Below are 16,611 nucleotides of genomic sequence, written 5' to 3'. Positions count from 1 at the left end.
ACCAATAGCATTCATTCCCCACCCCCGCTCTTGATTGACAAGCTACCCAACTAATAATGGTCTGGTGGCATTCTGCAGGATATGACGCGATATTGAAACATGGCGGATTTGAAAATTGCTGAACAATCGGCTTCATTTACGGTCTGTAGTAACCAATGGCGTGACGCTTGTCCATTCTTTTTATACAGTCTATGGTTTACACACGCCAATGCAGCGTGGTTCTACGGCTCTGCACCAATGTAATAGCATACTACGTAGCATGCGCGACATGAGCCATGACATCACGCGTTTTGCGGATTCCCCCGTATAGCCCGTTTACATGGACACGCGAGGTGGAGCGCTTTCAAAGATTTCCACTCTGCAAGGGGGTTTTCACTTTGTTACGTTTTCAACCTCCGATTACGCCGTTGCCATCTTAACGGAAGGCACGTCTGATATTTTATTTTACCGTTTTCCCTATAGACACCGCTGTCGCCCAAACCTCCAAAATGTATACCTGTGAGTGTGTGTGCATGTGTAACAGTAGCTTATTCACAGTCCTCTCCCGGCAAAATGGTGCTGCTCCTGCACGCAGTCCTGAGGTGTTTCAGCCTGGCCATTACATTCTTCCTCATCTGGTTGGGTTCACACCTAGAACATGTTTAGAATGTTAACTGCAAACGCAGAGGTCTAAATTCAACATATCGTCAGTGTCCGGGACGAACCAGCTAACTCCATTTTCAGCTTTTTTTTTTTTTTCATAAATCAACGCTATTGAACACCCTTTACGTCTGTGTAAAAAATCTAAACATTTGAACCAATGAAAAGTATTAAAAAGCGCCTCTGACGAAAACTCCCAACTCCATTGGATCCTCAAACTGTCCGTCAAAAACAAACAACTCCCCCCTCTCCTCTACAGCGCTGCCTTTTAACAGCATGAGCAGTAGAGCGCACTGCGCAGTGAACGAGGAGGAGGATCACGTTACAAACTCCCCGTAGTCTGTTAAAACTATGCAGTGTACCTGTTTATCAAACTTAGCACTGACGCTAATGTTATGAAAACAAGTAATTATATTTCTAAAATCTATGAAGTGTTCAATGAGGAGAGCAATGTGACAAGAAGAAAGGCGTTCATAGCATTTCTGTCGCGCTGAAACCTCTCCCTCAGCAGCGAGTGGAGCTATTGTTTGGACAACAACTCCATTTCAGCTTGATTTCTGCTCGCCTGAAACTACTATCTCCACTAGCGCTGGGTAAAGTGTTGATTTACCCGCGATTTGGGTAAAGTGTTGATAATATAATGACACATGCAAGTATCTGACAATATATAAAGTCACTATACCAACTTTGATGAGGCAGTATTAATTTGTTTTAAAAATATAAGGTTTTCTTCATTTCCTGAAAAACTTATATTTTGTTTTCTCGTTTCCTGAACAATGAGCGTTTTGGAGTTAGCGGTTTCAGGCTGGACAGCAGAGATATGGTTGTTATGCTGAAGACAAGAGAGTCAAGAGACACACTAATGCCAGTGGTTCTCAACCTTGTAATTTCAAGGACCCCCGCATAACTCTCAGAGTTACAGATCTGTAAGAGTCCCCAGGGACCCTCAAGGAACCCAGAGGTTCCTTGAGGAACATCAAAAGTAGCAGATCCGCAAGCTCGAAACGCGGCTCGAAACGCGGTGCGAAACGACACGTTTCGAGCTTGTAGATCTGCTACTTTTGCTACTTTTGCTTTGAATCCTGAAAAGTAACAGTTTTGGACGTGAGGTTTCCACCCGACAGAGACAATATACTTTGTTAGCTGGGGTCCCCCAGGGGTCTGTACTTGGCCCCCTCCTTTTTTTTTCTGTTTGAATATTATTCAATAAATTGTCAACTGTTGTCTGGATATTAATATTTTCCATAATAGTGGTTAACCACAACAAATCATTGCCTAAATGTACAGTACTAACCTAAATTCAAATCTAACTAGAAAAAGTGCTCCTCGGAGCACAGGTCTCCGCCAGGTCAGGTAGATTATTGTGGCGTCCTGGTGGCGCTATAATAGGCCAATGTGAAAAGGGACATTCCTTCTTAGGCCTTGCACGGCAATCAGACACTGCATTCATGATTTGAGGCATTTTGTTCCAAAAATGTGGTTTGCTAAATTGGACCTGCTGGTGGCGCTATAACAGGCCAATGTGAAAAGGGTGGCATTTCTTCCTCGGCCTAGTGGGAATGGGAAAATTTCACGGAAATCGCACACTGCGTTCATGATTTGAGGAATTTTGTTCAAAACGGACCTCTCCTGCAAACTTTGGAAGCCAATGTTAGCCAAGTAGGATGGAATATGAAATATCGGACGCATCCATCTTGATGACATGACTATAGAGATACTGTGTACCGATTTGCGTGATTTTTGGACAGAATCTGAAGGAGTAAGAGCAAAAATTTGTTTTACAAAACTCAGCCTCCTGGTGGCACTCTAAAAGGCATACATGTATGTGAAAAATGCAGGGCAAATGTTTTTCCTTGGCCTCTAGGGAGTGTGCGTGCAAAGTTTCACGCAGATCGGTGCAGTTATAGCTAAAAACGTGAATCGGCCTGTTATAGCGCCACCACGAGGCTGATTTGAGCGTTTTCAAGTGGCATTTCTGTCTGGGCCAAGTGGGGGTCTACGTGGAAAATGGCACGAAAATCGCATGCTGCGTTCATGATTTCAGGCATTTTGTTCGAAATGAACCAATCCTGCAAACTTTGGAAGCCAATTTAAGCCAATCAGGATGGCATATGGAAAATCAGACGGATCCGTGTTGATCACATGGCTATAGAGATACTGTGTACTGATTTGCGTGTTTTTTGGACAAATTCTGTAGGAGTAATATCAAAAAATGTGTTTAGCAAAAGTCGGCCTCATGGTGGCGCTATGACAGGCTGATCGGACCATCCAGGGAGTGTGTGTGCGCAGTTTCACAGCGACCGGGTCAACGGTGGCGGAGATTAGCTGGTCACAGACAGAAGGACGGACACACACACGGACGGACGGACGGACGGACACACGGACGGACGGACAGGGGGCAAAACATACTCTCTCGCCATGCCTTTCGGCCTGGCGGAGACAATAATGAAACCAAAACAATGCCATGGCTAATTTAGCGGCAAACACCATTCAATTTGTCAGGGGTGCTGTCCTCCTAAGTTCTTCCGCTTCTTGAGTTCTAACCCTGTCTACTTGTAACCCGTCATTCAATTGTGTCTGTTGTTGTCGTCTCACCCGGCTGTCATGTTTGCGTTTAGACCGCCGTCGGTGGGGCGGGTCTTATCCCACGGAAACTCAGCTCTGATCATCTCTGGTGTGAGCTGCAATGATGGGTCTTCTGTCCTGAAAATACAAAAAAAGCCGAGATAGAACAACATTATTATGGCAACAAAAGGCGCTCCCTGCTCTAATAATCCAGACCCAAACATTTCTAGTATGTGGCAGAGTTAAGTTTAGCATAGCTAGACTATCAGAGATCTATTCTAAAGTCAACGCAGGAGCTAGAACAGCAGAGAAACCAGCTGATGCTTTGAAAACAACTCATATCACTGTCCCAATATAAAGGAAGACCTTCAAGTCTTTGCATTGGTTCTGCAATGCAGTTATTATTATTTTTATCTCTGAAAAGGTTTCCATACAGTTTTAGCCCATTCATTGAATGTAGATGTCACCAGACAGACATATATAGTATAGGTGGAGATCACTGATCATCATGGCTAAATGAGATGAACTATACTGTGGATATGAAGTGTTGCAGTGGCTTACGGTTTGACCACTAGTTCAGCCAGGTCATCCGGGAGGCCCATGAGAGGAGGTGGAGCTGTGAGAGGAAGTAGATCTGTGTCGTCGTCCACAAGCCTGGGGGGGGGGGGACACACAGAGCGGATGCAGGTGAAACTAAAACAATATCAAATCGAATGTCATGTCAAGAACCCCCAAATGTATATGTATTTGGTCGTGGACCCCCCATCTGAAAAGGTTTTGTGCCAGCGACCCCCAGAAGAGAAGATTTGTGTAAAAGAAATGCTAAGTTATTCTAAATGTTCCAATACTTTCAAGATATTTATTTTTAATCAAAAATAGCAGATTTTCAAGCTGTGAACTTGTACAGCTGCTATTTTTGAATAGCCAACTTATAAATGGATAGAGTGGTTAAAATGATTGTGATGCTGTATCAAGACATTTAGCTGGGGACCCCCTGGAACCCCCCCAAGGGTCCCCGGACACAAACAGTGTTATAACTAACTCTCATTGACCAAAGTGCTGTACAGAATATGGGGTAATAACCAGAGTCTTAAACAAAGAGACCAAACTAAACTCAGAGGCACAAAAACGCAATAAAACGCCAAAAAAAAAAGAGGCAATAAAACGCAAATAAACAACCATAACAAGGGGATGATTCAAATGCTAGTGAATAAAAGAGTCTTGCCCAGTGTTGCACAGAACTACAGTAGGTACAATTAAGACCAGATTCAGAAGGTGACCGAGCCTTTGCAGTGGCCGGCCCCAGGCTCTGGAACACCTTGCCCCTTACATATTCATTCTGCTCAGTCACCAGAGGGTTTTAAATCCTCCCTGGCCTTTATCTCCATTTAAATGCGTCAACCCCTGGCCTTTACGGTATAGCTGCCAAAATGCTGTTTTTTAGCCCTCTTTTTACACTTCAGTTGTGACATGTTTTGTTTCTTTATTTGTGTAGCACTTTGGTCGACCCTGGTCATTGTAAATGTGCTTTATAAATAAAGGTCGAGTTGAGTCGAGCGCGGATGTAAACGATTGAAAGGATGGGGCAGATTCTCTTTTCCTGGTGTTTCACCCAGGTGGGCGTGGTTTTGAGGTTAGGTTTGGGCATAGTTTCTGTGAGGTAAGGTTAGGCTTAGGCATAGTTTCTTGTGAGGTAAGGTTAGGCTTAGGTTTAGGCTTAGGCATAGTGAGGTTAACGTTAGGTTTAGGGTTATAACCACGAGCAAAAGCGGCGTCACCCCTGGAGCCTCTCAGTTTAGTTCTCGGGGCAGCTAGTAGCTCCAAGTCAGCTGACCTGACGGACCGGGAGGATTAACCCATTAAACTCATTGACTGCCAATGACGTGTTTTGACGTGTGTCAATCCAAGGCCCACACCGCCAAGGACGCGTTTAGACGTGTACTGGTGTCTCCAGTGTTTACGCTAGATGGCGCTCTTCGCTAACCTATAAAATCACCATTTGACTCCCAGTGAAGCAGTAAAAAGTGATCGCAAATTTTTTTTATATGAATTTGGAAAAACATCCTTTTCTCTGCTTTATGTTGCTTTTTGACGAAAACAACCTACATTCAGCTGCCAATAACTATAGAGCGGATTATCGCGACGGCAAACTGTAGCACGTGCCCTCGCCTTGACGACCCGGCAGGCTTATGCAAAAAAAATGTAATTTAGATACAGTAGCATGATATGTAGACAGATGCCAGGTTAATGTGTTGACCTGGCATCCTATGGTTTGTATAGTTTCAATGTACAGATTATAAATGTTTTGATATTGAAGTGTTTAGACTGATGATAGGTTCTTGTTTTACCCATGATCCTAGATTACTATTTTTATGCATTTCATATATCACCTAGTGTTTACCTTGCTCTGCTCACTCTGCTAAATGCCTAAATTGTAAATTGTAAATTGTATTGGCAGCCGGTGGAGAAAGGCCAAGATAGTTTAAGCAATTGAAGTGATCCAAACAGGATGATATGAGGGGCGTGGATGACTTTCCCCAAGGTCTTGGCCAAAAACAGCTTGATTTTTGGCGATGGAATGACGGTGGTGGAAAAAAAGTAGTATTTTACTACTGCATTTACCTGCTTGTCAAACTTAAATGCGGAATCAAAGAGCACACCAAGGTTTTTCCAACTGTGGTTTTACACGGGCGGACAGGTTGCCAAGACCGTTTTTTTGGCAACCTGTCCAAGATGAAGTGCAAGAGGCTGATTTTCTAAAGTGTAGTAATTCAGGGAAGGGACTGTTCAGGGTTAACTGAAATGGAAGCAAGAACGGCAAAGGACGGTCAAGTAGTTAGTTGGTTCTATACTTAAGAGCAAAATCTATACTGTATATAGTCACTGTCGGGCAGAAAACTTGTATCTCCATATTTCAAATGTTTGTTTTTTTTCATAAATGAATGCCCTACTTCGTCATAGTAGTGCGGCACAAAAGCACCGAATATAGCTGATCTAAAAGGTCACAACAAGTCACATGCAGCGTTACATATGCACACATATTTAACCAATGAAAATTATTAACAAGCACTTGTGACCTTAATAACTAGGCCTATATTGGAACACATGTTCTTTTTTCCATGTCTTTAAAAGTGCACGTGTGTGTGTACTTTTCAAGACATGGAAAAAAGAACCTGTGTTCCAATGTAGCGCTTGTTAATACCATTCATTGGTTACATATGCGTGACAATAGCCGATCTACAAGGTCACAATGCACACACACCTCCAGTACGCCTCCTCCTCTACTGTGTGTATGTAAATTGTGGTGTTTGTGTTTTGACAAGCAGACACACACAGTGACACTGTGCGTGTCACCAGGGAGACACTGCTGCTGTTCTGGCCTGACAAGAGGCTGCGCTCAAATCCTGTCTTGAATGTAAACAAAGGAAGAGCGCGCACACACACACACACACACACACACACACACACACACACACACACACACACACACACACACACACACACACACACACACACACACACACACACACACACACACACACACACACACACACACACACACACACACACACACACACACACAACTTCGTACAGTAGTTGATCTTCTCACGTTATTTAGTTTATCATAAATGAATGCCCTTTTTTAAACTTTGTCGTATGACAGTGTTGCACAATTGTAGCAAAAATAGCTGATCTACAACCAATCTGTGTGCGGGTTTTATAAATATTTAACCACTGAAAAGTATTTAAAGAGAGCTTTTGACTAAATAATAACTACAATGCATCCATTTGAACACAGCTCTCCAATTGGCTCCCTCCACTTAGAAAACCTGTGCATTATAAGTGCAGCGTTTCATCGAAATCACCTTGGTTCTGGTGACTGATATTGTCCTTCTAATACGTGAGGGGGCCATGTTTTTTCAATTACTTTTTTAATTGTGTGTATATATATATATATATATATATATATATATATATATATATATATATATATATATATATATATATATATATATATATAAAATAAATTAAAAATATGAATGAAAAAAAAAAACACTCATGCATTAGAAGGCCAATATCAGTCACCAGAACCAAGGATGTTTGTTTTCGATGAGTCTAACACGGTTAAAATGGAGTTTGAAGATACAATATAGGATTGTATAGGAAGGGGGCGTGTCTGATAAAATGAATATCAAATATCATGAATATCAAATATCTAAATACTGAATCAAGCAACTTTAAAAACTGTCTGGGGTGCTCACAAAAGCCTGAGTAGATGTTAAAATGTTTGAAAGTGAAATATCCCTTTCAGTGGTCAGACAGGTCTCCCGCCAACGCTTTTTAGAGATTTTCAAGTGGGCTCTGATCCAGAAAAGGTCGGGGGAAACCAGTGCATTAGTGACCCAGTGGCTGCTTGCTTGGAGATAGCCTGGGTGAGATAAGGACACGATTCTGGGCTTTCCAAATGTTTCCGAGAGTGTTGAGATAATAACACGTGATTTCACCTTTGTTCCAGCGAGGTAAAGAGGCCATCGAAAAAAGGGAGATATCAACTCACAGCCATTCGTGCAGCCCAAAACAATACTGTGTGTGATGAAAAATTCACGTTTACTTTTCTTTTTTAAATGGACTATAAGGTCATGAACAGGGAGGTTCTTCTTATCTGCACACCTGACTGCTAATTGGTTGAGACAGGTGCACGAGGCGCAAGCAATACAGCGTAAAGGGAACACGATGGCTAAGAGCGCTGTGCTCACTTCAAAATATTATCATTTATTCAGTCTACTTATGCATATAGCGCTGAATAAATGATTGTTTCAATGTGTGTGCGTGACCTACAGCATATTGTTACCCAAAATGTTTTGAATAAATGATTATTTCAATTTATATTATTGTCGCTCTCGGGTGGTAACCTCGTATGTCCAAAACTGTTACTTTTCAGGAAATGGGGGTGGAAAAAGAACCGTGTTACAATGGATCAAGTGAAGTTACTATTAACTTTTTAACTTTAGTATATACCACTAAATAAGGCCCGGACTGGCAGCGATCTTTCAATTTTCTTACCTTTTCAAGTAGTCACAGAATATTTATCTCCAGTATGATCGATCCCCTGATGGTTGCTAATCACGTTTTTTCAGAACAGTCTGTAGCCTCTGCCAGGGTTTTGACCGATTTTGGTACCTTTTCGCATAGCCACAAAATATTTTTCTCAAGTATGATTGATCCCCAGAAAATTTCTAATCACAGATGAGATTCAGGTGTGGTTTCACAAATATCAACGAGGTCAATTTGACCTTGTTGTCATGTGTTGTTTGATGTTTGAAAATAGCTCAAAACCAGTGGTTTCAAACCAAAAAACATTGTGAATTGTTTGTCCGTTTCAATTTTAACATTGAAGTGGATGGAGCAGCAAATCTTTGGAAATTGTTATCTCCTTATTCGTTTGGAATATCGAAAAGGTGTCAATAATAAATAATTAGAGAATCTTTTTAGAATTTTTTTTTTTTTTTTAAGTTATTATTTTTTTTTTTTTCAGGACGTTTTTAAACGTCTTTGGCAGGCAACAGCTAATTTCTCAAAGACGTTTATAAATGTCTTTGGCAGTTATAGAGTTAAAAATAACATGTTTCGACAAAAATACGTAAAAAAAACAAATAGGAGCCGAGAAACAGGATTTTTAAGTAATAAGTTAACCAGGAAGTGAATGGAGCAGTAAATCTTTGGATCACGTTATCTTCTGGTTCTGTGTGAAAAAAACATGAAAAAGAAAACTTGTCCAAACTCGTCGTTGGCAGTCAATGAGTTAAGTCACAAGTTCTTGTTAATACATTTAATTGATTAAGTAGGATTTGTAAAACGTTTTAAAACCCACAGACATACTTAACCACTTTCACTTTGAAAGTAGAGTTAATTTATGAAAAACCTTCACGTTGAAATATGGTGATACAAGGTTTATTTCCGACAGCGACGATGTTTGACCTACAGTAGATGACCTAGATGCATGTTGGCGATAAAACCATCTAGAACCAAATGTGGTCTTCCTGGTTGACTTTTTGTGGTATGTTAAAATAGCCTCATAGAATCAAAATGGTCAAAAACCGCTAAAACACTGCAATCTCACAACACCACGTCATGGTGTGAGCTTGTAAATCGGCTATTTTCCATCACACGCCAGCTTAAATCGGTCAACGCACAGGATTGTACTGTGTGCAGATGTATATACACTAAATAACATGTTCCGGTGACAGGAATAAGGGTAAATGCCTCCCTACTTTGACAGCGTAGAAAAACACACTACAGTAATGTCCTAGCGCTAGCAGAAGAAACGTGCCATAAATAACACTGTTTATCCACATTCCATTCCTCGTGTTCGCCTCAGCTGTACATTAACGACATGTGAAGGTCAGCCACCCCGACAACATCAACAAAAAGACATACATGAAGAAAACATGTAGGTTTGTTGAAGAGAGCAAGGACACACAGGCTTGCTGAAAGAGAGAGAACTGTTCTTGAAGTTTTTTTATCCATGTGGGAGATGTCTGCTCCTGCTAATGGGTTGAGAGAAAGAAAACAGGAACAAAATGAATGGAGGCGTGTATTTCTAGCGAGCATGGGACTCGGAGGTCTTGTACCGACAAGAAAAACATTTTTGCTTTGTGCCGTTTTTGCTGGGTGGATGCGTGTGTGTGTGTGTGTGTGTGTGTGTGTGTGTGTGTGTGTGTGTGTGTGTGTGTGTGTGTGTGTGTGTGTGTGTGTGTGTGTGTGTGTGTGTGTGTGTGTGTGTGTGTGTGTGTGTGTGTGTGTGTGTGTGCGCGTACATAAGTGCGTGCGTGTAAAACATTTTCACTTTATACATCATTCGCTAGGTGTGTGTGTACAGTATGTGTGTGTGTGTGTGTGTGTGTTTGTGCGTGCATGTGTGTTTGTGTAGGGGCCTGATTAATACTTAGTTGGGCACCTGACGGTGTCACACAATAGAAAAAGCAGATCTGGCCCGGATGGCTGGTGTAGCGGGCCGGGTACCGTGTCGCGGGTTCGAATCCCGATCCCAACGACCTTTGCTGCATGTCACTCCCCATCTCTCTCTCCCCATTTCCTGTCAGTCTACTGTATATATCAATTAAGGCAGAAAAATACCCCAAAAATATCTTTAAGAAAAAGCAGATCTACAAGCTCACAACGTGTCGCAGTGCGCCACGTTCTGCTTTTCGATGTTCCACACGGATCGCAACAAAGTATAAATCAGGCATAGCACTTAAGACATTTCCTACTGTAGTTACATGCAGAGGAGGGTATGGAAGTGTGGGGTTGCATGAAGGAGTAAGACGCAAGCAGGTGCGACGCACTATGGTAAACACATTATTGGCCAATTATGATGCAGACTGCGAACCGCAAAGCACTATGATGCTACTAAATTATGCCAAATGATGATGCACAGCCAGGTGCCAACTGCGTAGCACTGTGGGTGCTACACACATTACAACCAATACAGTTTTTCACAAGACAGTCATTTGTGTATTAAGCCAGTGGTTGTGGTTGTCAGCTGGTTTCAGGCTGAAAACTGAATTTTGAACTCTGAGTTCCCATACGATTACATTGAAAGTCTTATGTCAAACGGCATTTGACAATAATCTAACACTTTAAGAGACAGAAAGAGATTAACTGTTTGTTATTAATGATTGCAGGTACAGGACATGCTTTGTGTGTGTGTGTGTGTGTGTGTGTGTGTGTGTGTGTGTGTGTGTGTGTGTGTGTGTGTGAGTGTGAGTGTGAGTGTGTGTGAGAGAGTGATATGTAGCTGAATACACTTAAGTTGTGCATTTTCAGTTAACTATAGTTCTAACGTAGATTTTGTGATATAGTTCCGTTTTCACCATTGAGCTCACTAGCAAATCAACAGTCACAAATGTATAACGGCACGATCAGATCACAGAAAACCTCTCTGGATAATGCGCATCATAGTAAAGGATTTGACGTGGTGTGGTGTGGTGTTGGGCAAGTATAGTAGAATAACGTATTCCCGTCAGTGATTAGGTTATGTTTGAAAACAAATACTGTTATTTTGATAATTGTCTCCAATCGTGCTCCGTTATAATTACCGTTATGAAACAGAATTTGTTCGAAGTAAATCAAACTTTTATGTAATCAGAATGTATTCTAAGCACACACACCCCCCATAGCCCCATGCCTTTTCATAAACACAAGCAATCCCCAAACAATTATTGTCATTACATTGCATAGCCGTAGTTTGTATTTTGCCTCCGGACATCAAGACCCAAGAGAGTGGAAGACAGAGAGAGTGTGTGCGAGTGTGTGCATGCGTGCGTGCGTACTTTTCCAGACATGGGGAAAAAAAAACCTCTGTTCCAATGGATCCAATGTAGTTATTTGGTCACAAGCACTTGTTAATACTTTTCATTGGTTGAATATTTGTAAAACCCACAGACAGACTTAACCGCTTTCACTTTCATAATGTTTCTAAAAATAGCGAAAATAGCAGGTCTACAATGTCTTGTAGAGCTTGTAGATCGGCTATTTTCGCAACTTTTGTGCCACTACACTACTGTATGACAAAGTCATGATTTGAAATATGGACATACAAGGTTTCTACCCGACAGCAACCGTATATGTGTGTGTGTGCGAGTGTATGCATGCGTGCGTGCGAGAAAGAGAGAAAGAGAAATGGCACATCACAATTTTGAACACACACAAATAAGTCCAAACTTATTCTTGGACTGCACTCGTTTCTTGATAAGATTGAGAAGATGACAGACATGGTTTTATCCATAATGGTGGCTATGGCTCCTCTAGAGAGTTTTTGATCGGTTTAGATGAACCTGCAGTTCCCTTCTCGCTGTGATCCGTGGTTAAGCTGCTTGATGGGGACGAGAAATTGAGAAAATCGGACCAAAATCGCCATTGTGATGATGGCGCCACTTATTGAACACCGGCTGGTCAGACCATTTGCTGCGTGTCACTACCCTGCTCTTTCTCCATGTAAATGGTGCATTTAAATGGTAAATGGTGCATTTATATACACTGTAGCGCCTTTATCCAAGGCGCTTTTACAATGATTGTGCATTTACATTCACCCATTCACATACACATTCATAGACCGACGGCAGAGGAAACCATGCAAGGCACCAACCTGCTCATCGGGAGCAATTAGGGGTTCAGCGTCTTGCTCAAGGACACTTCTTTGACACTAACTTTGGGGGAGCCCGGTATCAAACGCCCCTCTACCTCCTGAGCCAGTGCCGCCCCATGTGTCTCTCTCTACACCAGTGGTGTAAAGTAACTAAGTACATTTACTCAAGTACTGTACTTAAGTACAATTTTGAGGTATTTTTTACTTTACTGGAGTATTTCCAATTTTCAGTAATTTTACTTCTACTCCACTACATCTCAGAGGCAAATATTGTACTTTTACTCCACTACAATTATTTGAAAACTTTAGTTACTAGTTACTTTGGAGATTTGTATTATTATTACAAAACATACCCACTCCAGCCCTATATACATTACAGTCATTTGAAAATAGCAGATCTATAAGCCCCCAATGTGTCGCATCGCATTTTTTATTCCGGACTTTTACTTGTAACAGAGTATTTCTACATTGCAGTATTGATACTTTTACTTAAGTGAAACATGTGAGTACTCTTTCCACCACTGCTCTACACTGTACCTATCCAACCCTCAGGGTTACTTGAGGGGGATTTCCAAATGGACCCGTACGTTCAGATCTGTAACTCTGACAGTTATGAGGGTCTTTGAAATAAAATGTAAAAAGTCTTATAAATATAAACAAAAAAATAATAATACTAAGTTTGACTTACCTGCACAAGGCCTCGTCGCTGGTAAGGGTGGATAAGGTCGAGAGACACAACGTGGCTGAATCAAGACTCTTCCAGGTCATGATCCCGTTGATCACTTCCTGTTCAGAATGAATGAATGAATAATTAAATCTATTTTGGGCATACAACCTCCACTTGCTTTCCCCCTTCCCCCCCGTCTGATCTATTTTTGAGAACGTGTTTGGGTGTTGTTTTTATTTCTGTATTCTGCTGTATTCCCTCCGGCTCCGTCTACCCATGGCTTGTCTTTTGCAGATATACTGTTAGGCATAAAGTAGTTGTTCAGTGCATGAAAACGTATATATATATATATATATATATATATATATATATATATATATATACACACACACACACACACACCCACATATCCCAGGTCCCCAGATGATTAGCTTAATGTGTTTATTTTTGGAACACAATTCTTATATGACGCAATCTAAGATTTGCCTATGGGAATTCCAATACAAAAAAAAACTGTGACCCAGGGGTAGTGGCAGTGACGTCAGGACTTCTTCGGTACTCTATTGATTTTCGATGTAGCATCCATTGGACTGTGTGTTTACATTTTTTGTTGTGGGCCAAGGCTCAAGAGTCGGGGCCATAACGCCCCAGAAAAAAAACAGAGAAGACTATTGGGGCGTGAAACTTTGACCGACTTTAATGCAATAAGACCGGGAACGCATCCGTGTCATTTTCAGATGGCTATTAGAAGATATTCTAAGCATAAATTCTAAGTATAAATAGCGTAGCATACAAGTTCATAGCGTGGCACTGAGTGCCGCGCTATGAACTTGTAGATCTGCTATTTTTTTTAAATCTTGACAATTTATGCAAATCTTTGAATATATATATTTTTAAAGCGAACTTTTTTAACTCCAATATTTGCTTATGGGGGTCCTTGGAACAACATATTTTGAGGTGGGGGTCCACTCCGCGGCCAAATACATATAATTTTGGGGGTCCTTGACATGGGAAAAGTTGGAGCACCACTGATATAGCAACCAAACAACAAAAAATATATGTATTTGGCCTCAGATTTGAGTTAAAAAAAATCGCTTTAAAACATTATATTCAAAAGATTTGCCAAAAAAAATCACAATGTTTAAAAAATAGCAGATCTACAATCTGTGAGCTTGTAGATCTGCTATTTTTGAATAGCCAAAGATCTAAAAAAAAAGTGACACGAATGCGGTCTTAATGGATTAAAAGCCTCTCAGACAGACGCACCTTATGGTCCAGAAACTTCCGGGAACACGTCTGAGTGTTTGGGGCGTCGGCGCGCTGAGCGCTGCCCTCGGGGACGCCATACCTGCAAATGCACAAGGCTGTTATATCGCCGCTGTCGGGCGGAAACCTTGTACGTCCAAAAAACGGTCATTTTCAAGACATGTAAAAGCCATTTTCATTGGCTAAATAGAATATATTTATAGCCAATAGGCCTACTTAGTAAACTTGACCTTTCACGCTCTACTTAAGTCTGCTTTTTCCCCCCCTCTACACCAAACCTCTTCTGCGAAAATAGCCGATCTACAAGCGAAAGTCATCTATATAGTTAATTGATAGTGAAAAGTGTGTCTGTTTTTGTCTGTCTGGTCAAGTTTACTAAGTAGGCCTATTGACGTTTTAACCCATTAAGACCGGGAACGCATCTGTGTAACCACTTAAACCATTATTTCATACTTTAGCTATTCAAAAATAGCAGATCTACAAGCTCATAGCGTGGCACCGAGTGCCGCGCTATGAGCTTGTAGATCTGCTATAATCAATATATAATAATTTGAATATACGGTACATATATTTTTAAAGAAAACATGTTTTACTCAAATCTTTGCTTCTGGGGGTCCCTGGAACAAAATATTTTCAGATGGGGGTCCGCAGCCAAATACATATAATTTTGGGGGTCCTTGACATGAAAAAAGTTAGAGCACCACTGATATTATAGCAACATAAGTGTGTCAGAAAACCGTTTGTAGAATCGTATCTCAGGTCTTAATGGGTTAAGAGGTTAAATGTCTGAAAATACACATTAACATGAATCCAATATACAGTACGTGTGATAGTGCTGTCAAACAACAAGTCTATGAAGCTATCTATGCATAAGTTTAATCTGAAACACAATTTTATACAATTCGTTTGAAAGCTGAAAATTGGAGATACAAGGTTGCTGTGTGACAGCGGTGAGTCCCATCACACCACAGTGATGGAACATCTTTCAACACGGCTCACTCTCACACATGCTGCTCATCTAACTGACAGGAGGGACAGACGCTGAGCAAACAAGACAGGACAAACTTTGAACACAGTGCCAGTGGTGTACAGTAACTAAGTACATTTACTCAAGTACTGTACTTAAGTACAATTTTGAGGTATTTTGAGGTACTTATTACTCCACTACAATTATTTGACTAAAACTTTAGTTACTAGTTACTTTGTAGATTTTGATTATTACTAAAAGACATACAGTAACCACTACTTTTACTTTTGGTACTTTGAGGAGATGCCATGTTGATGCCAATACTTTTGTACTTTTACTCAAGTAAATTTTGAATTCCGGGCTTTTACTTGTAACGTAAAGTATTTCTACATTGCGGTAATGATACATTTTTATTTAAGTAAAAAAATGTAGTACTTTTTCCACCACTGCAAAATGCTTCTCAAACATTTTCATGTATAGATGGATTAGGCAGCGGACAATCATTTGAGTATATTTAGTGCCAGGGACCCCAATAAGAGAAGATTTGGATGTAGTACAGAATCTGTCTATACTAGTGTACTGTAGGTGGGGAGATAACAGTGGAGGGAGTGAAACCTATCATCTGAACAGTCAATCTTGTACACACAGATATCGTCTCTGTCGGGTGGAAAACAACGTCCAAAACCGTTACATTTCAGGATTCTAATTCAAAAATAGAAAAAGCAGATCTACAAGCTCAAAACGCGTCACGTTTGGCTGTTACCTGGGCAGTGGACAGAGGTGATACTCCAGGTCACTCTCCAGGTATTTAGGGGTGACCTTGTAGGTTCGGAGGCCCGGAGCTGGGTTCTAAACACAAAAAAAAAACACAAAGGAATGGGAAAGGGGGAAAAACACATTTAGGGCCCTATCTTATCCCTTATGCCTAAACCTATTAAGAATTTTTTACTCTTTTGTATAACATTTTATAATAGTGAAACTAGCCGATCTATATTAACCTGTTGTGCGCTTGTAGATCGACTTCTTGAAAAAAAAAAATGTTTTTCAATATAGTAAAAAAAATGCCCAAAAAGTTTAAGAATAAAGGGTAAGTCAAGATACTGTTCAACACACTGACCAGTGAGCACTGACATCGACTTTTTTCTTTTCATTTCTCTTTTTGTTTTGCTGTAATTGCTTTCAGGTATACAGTAGCACAAGTAAACACACAGGAGGGCGCACAGCAGTATTGATGAGGTGCCGCTGACCTTGGTAAATAAGTATAAAAGGAAAGGAAAGGCCACACACACACACACTCAGTGTAAACATAACAGTGGGTGAAAAGAAAACACGGACGCAGTTCACATCAGTGCCCGTGGG

General features: G+C 40.9%; 1 protein-coding gene across 1 annotated transcript in view; it reads right to left on the bottom strand.

The window, feature by feature from the left end:
* Positions 1-442: 442 nt before the first annotated feature.
* Positions 443-16,611, bottom strand: part of cfap221 (cilia and flagella associated protein 221) — a gene marked incomplete at its 5' end in the record, with an annotated part of 49,726 nt that continues 33,557 nt past the window's right edge. The window contains 6 exons of the mRNA XM_080422400.1: positions 443-630; positions 3,235-3,342; positions 3,766-3,858; positions 13,041-13,138; positions 14,286-14,367; positions 16,016-16,101. Coding sequence (XP_080278526.1) covers positions 528-630; positions 3,235-3,342; positions 3,766-3,858; positions 13,041-13,138; positions 14,286-14,367; positions 16,016-16,101 — 570 coding nt within the window. The 3' untranslated portion in view covers positions 443-527. The remainder of the gene's footprint in view (positions 631-3,234; positions 3,343-3,765; positions 3,859-13,040; positions 13,139-14,285; positions 14,368-16,015; positions 16,102-16,611) is intronic.

This window comes from Gymnoscopelus braueri (assembly GCF_963280865.1).
Source record: "Gymnoscopelus braueri genome assembly, chromosome: 24".
Lineage (NCBI taxonomy): Eukaryota > Metazoa > Chordata > Actinopteri > Myctophiformes > Myctophidae > Gymnoscopelus > Gymnoscopelus braueri.
The sequence above is the reverse complement of the archived record's forward strand: the minus strand, read 5'-3'. Positions and strand labels throughout refer to the sequence as shown.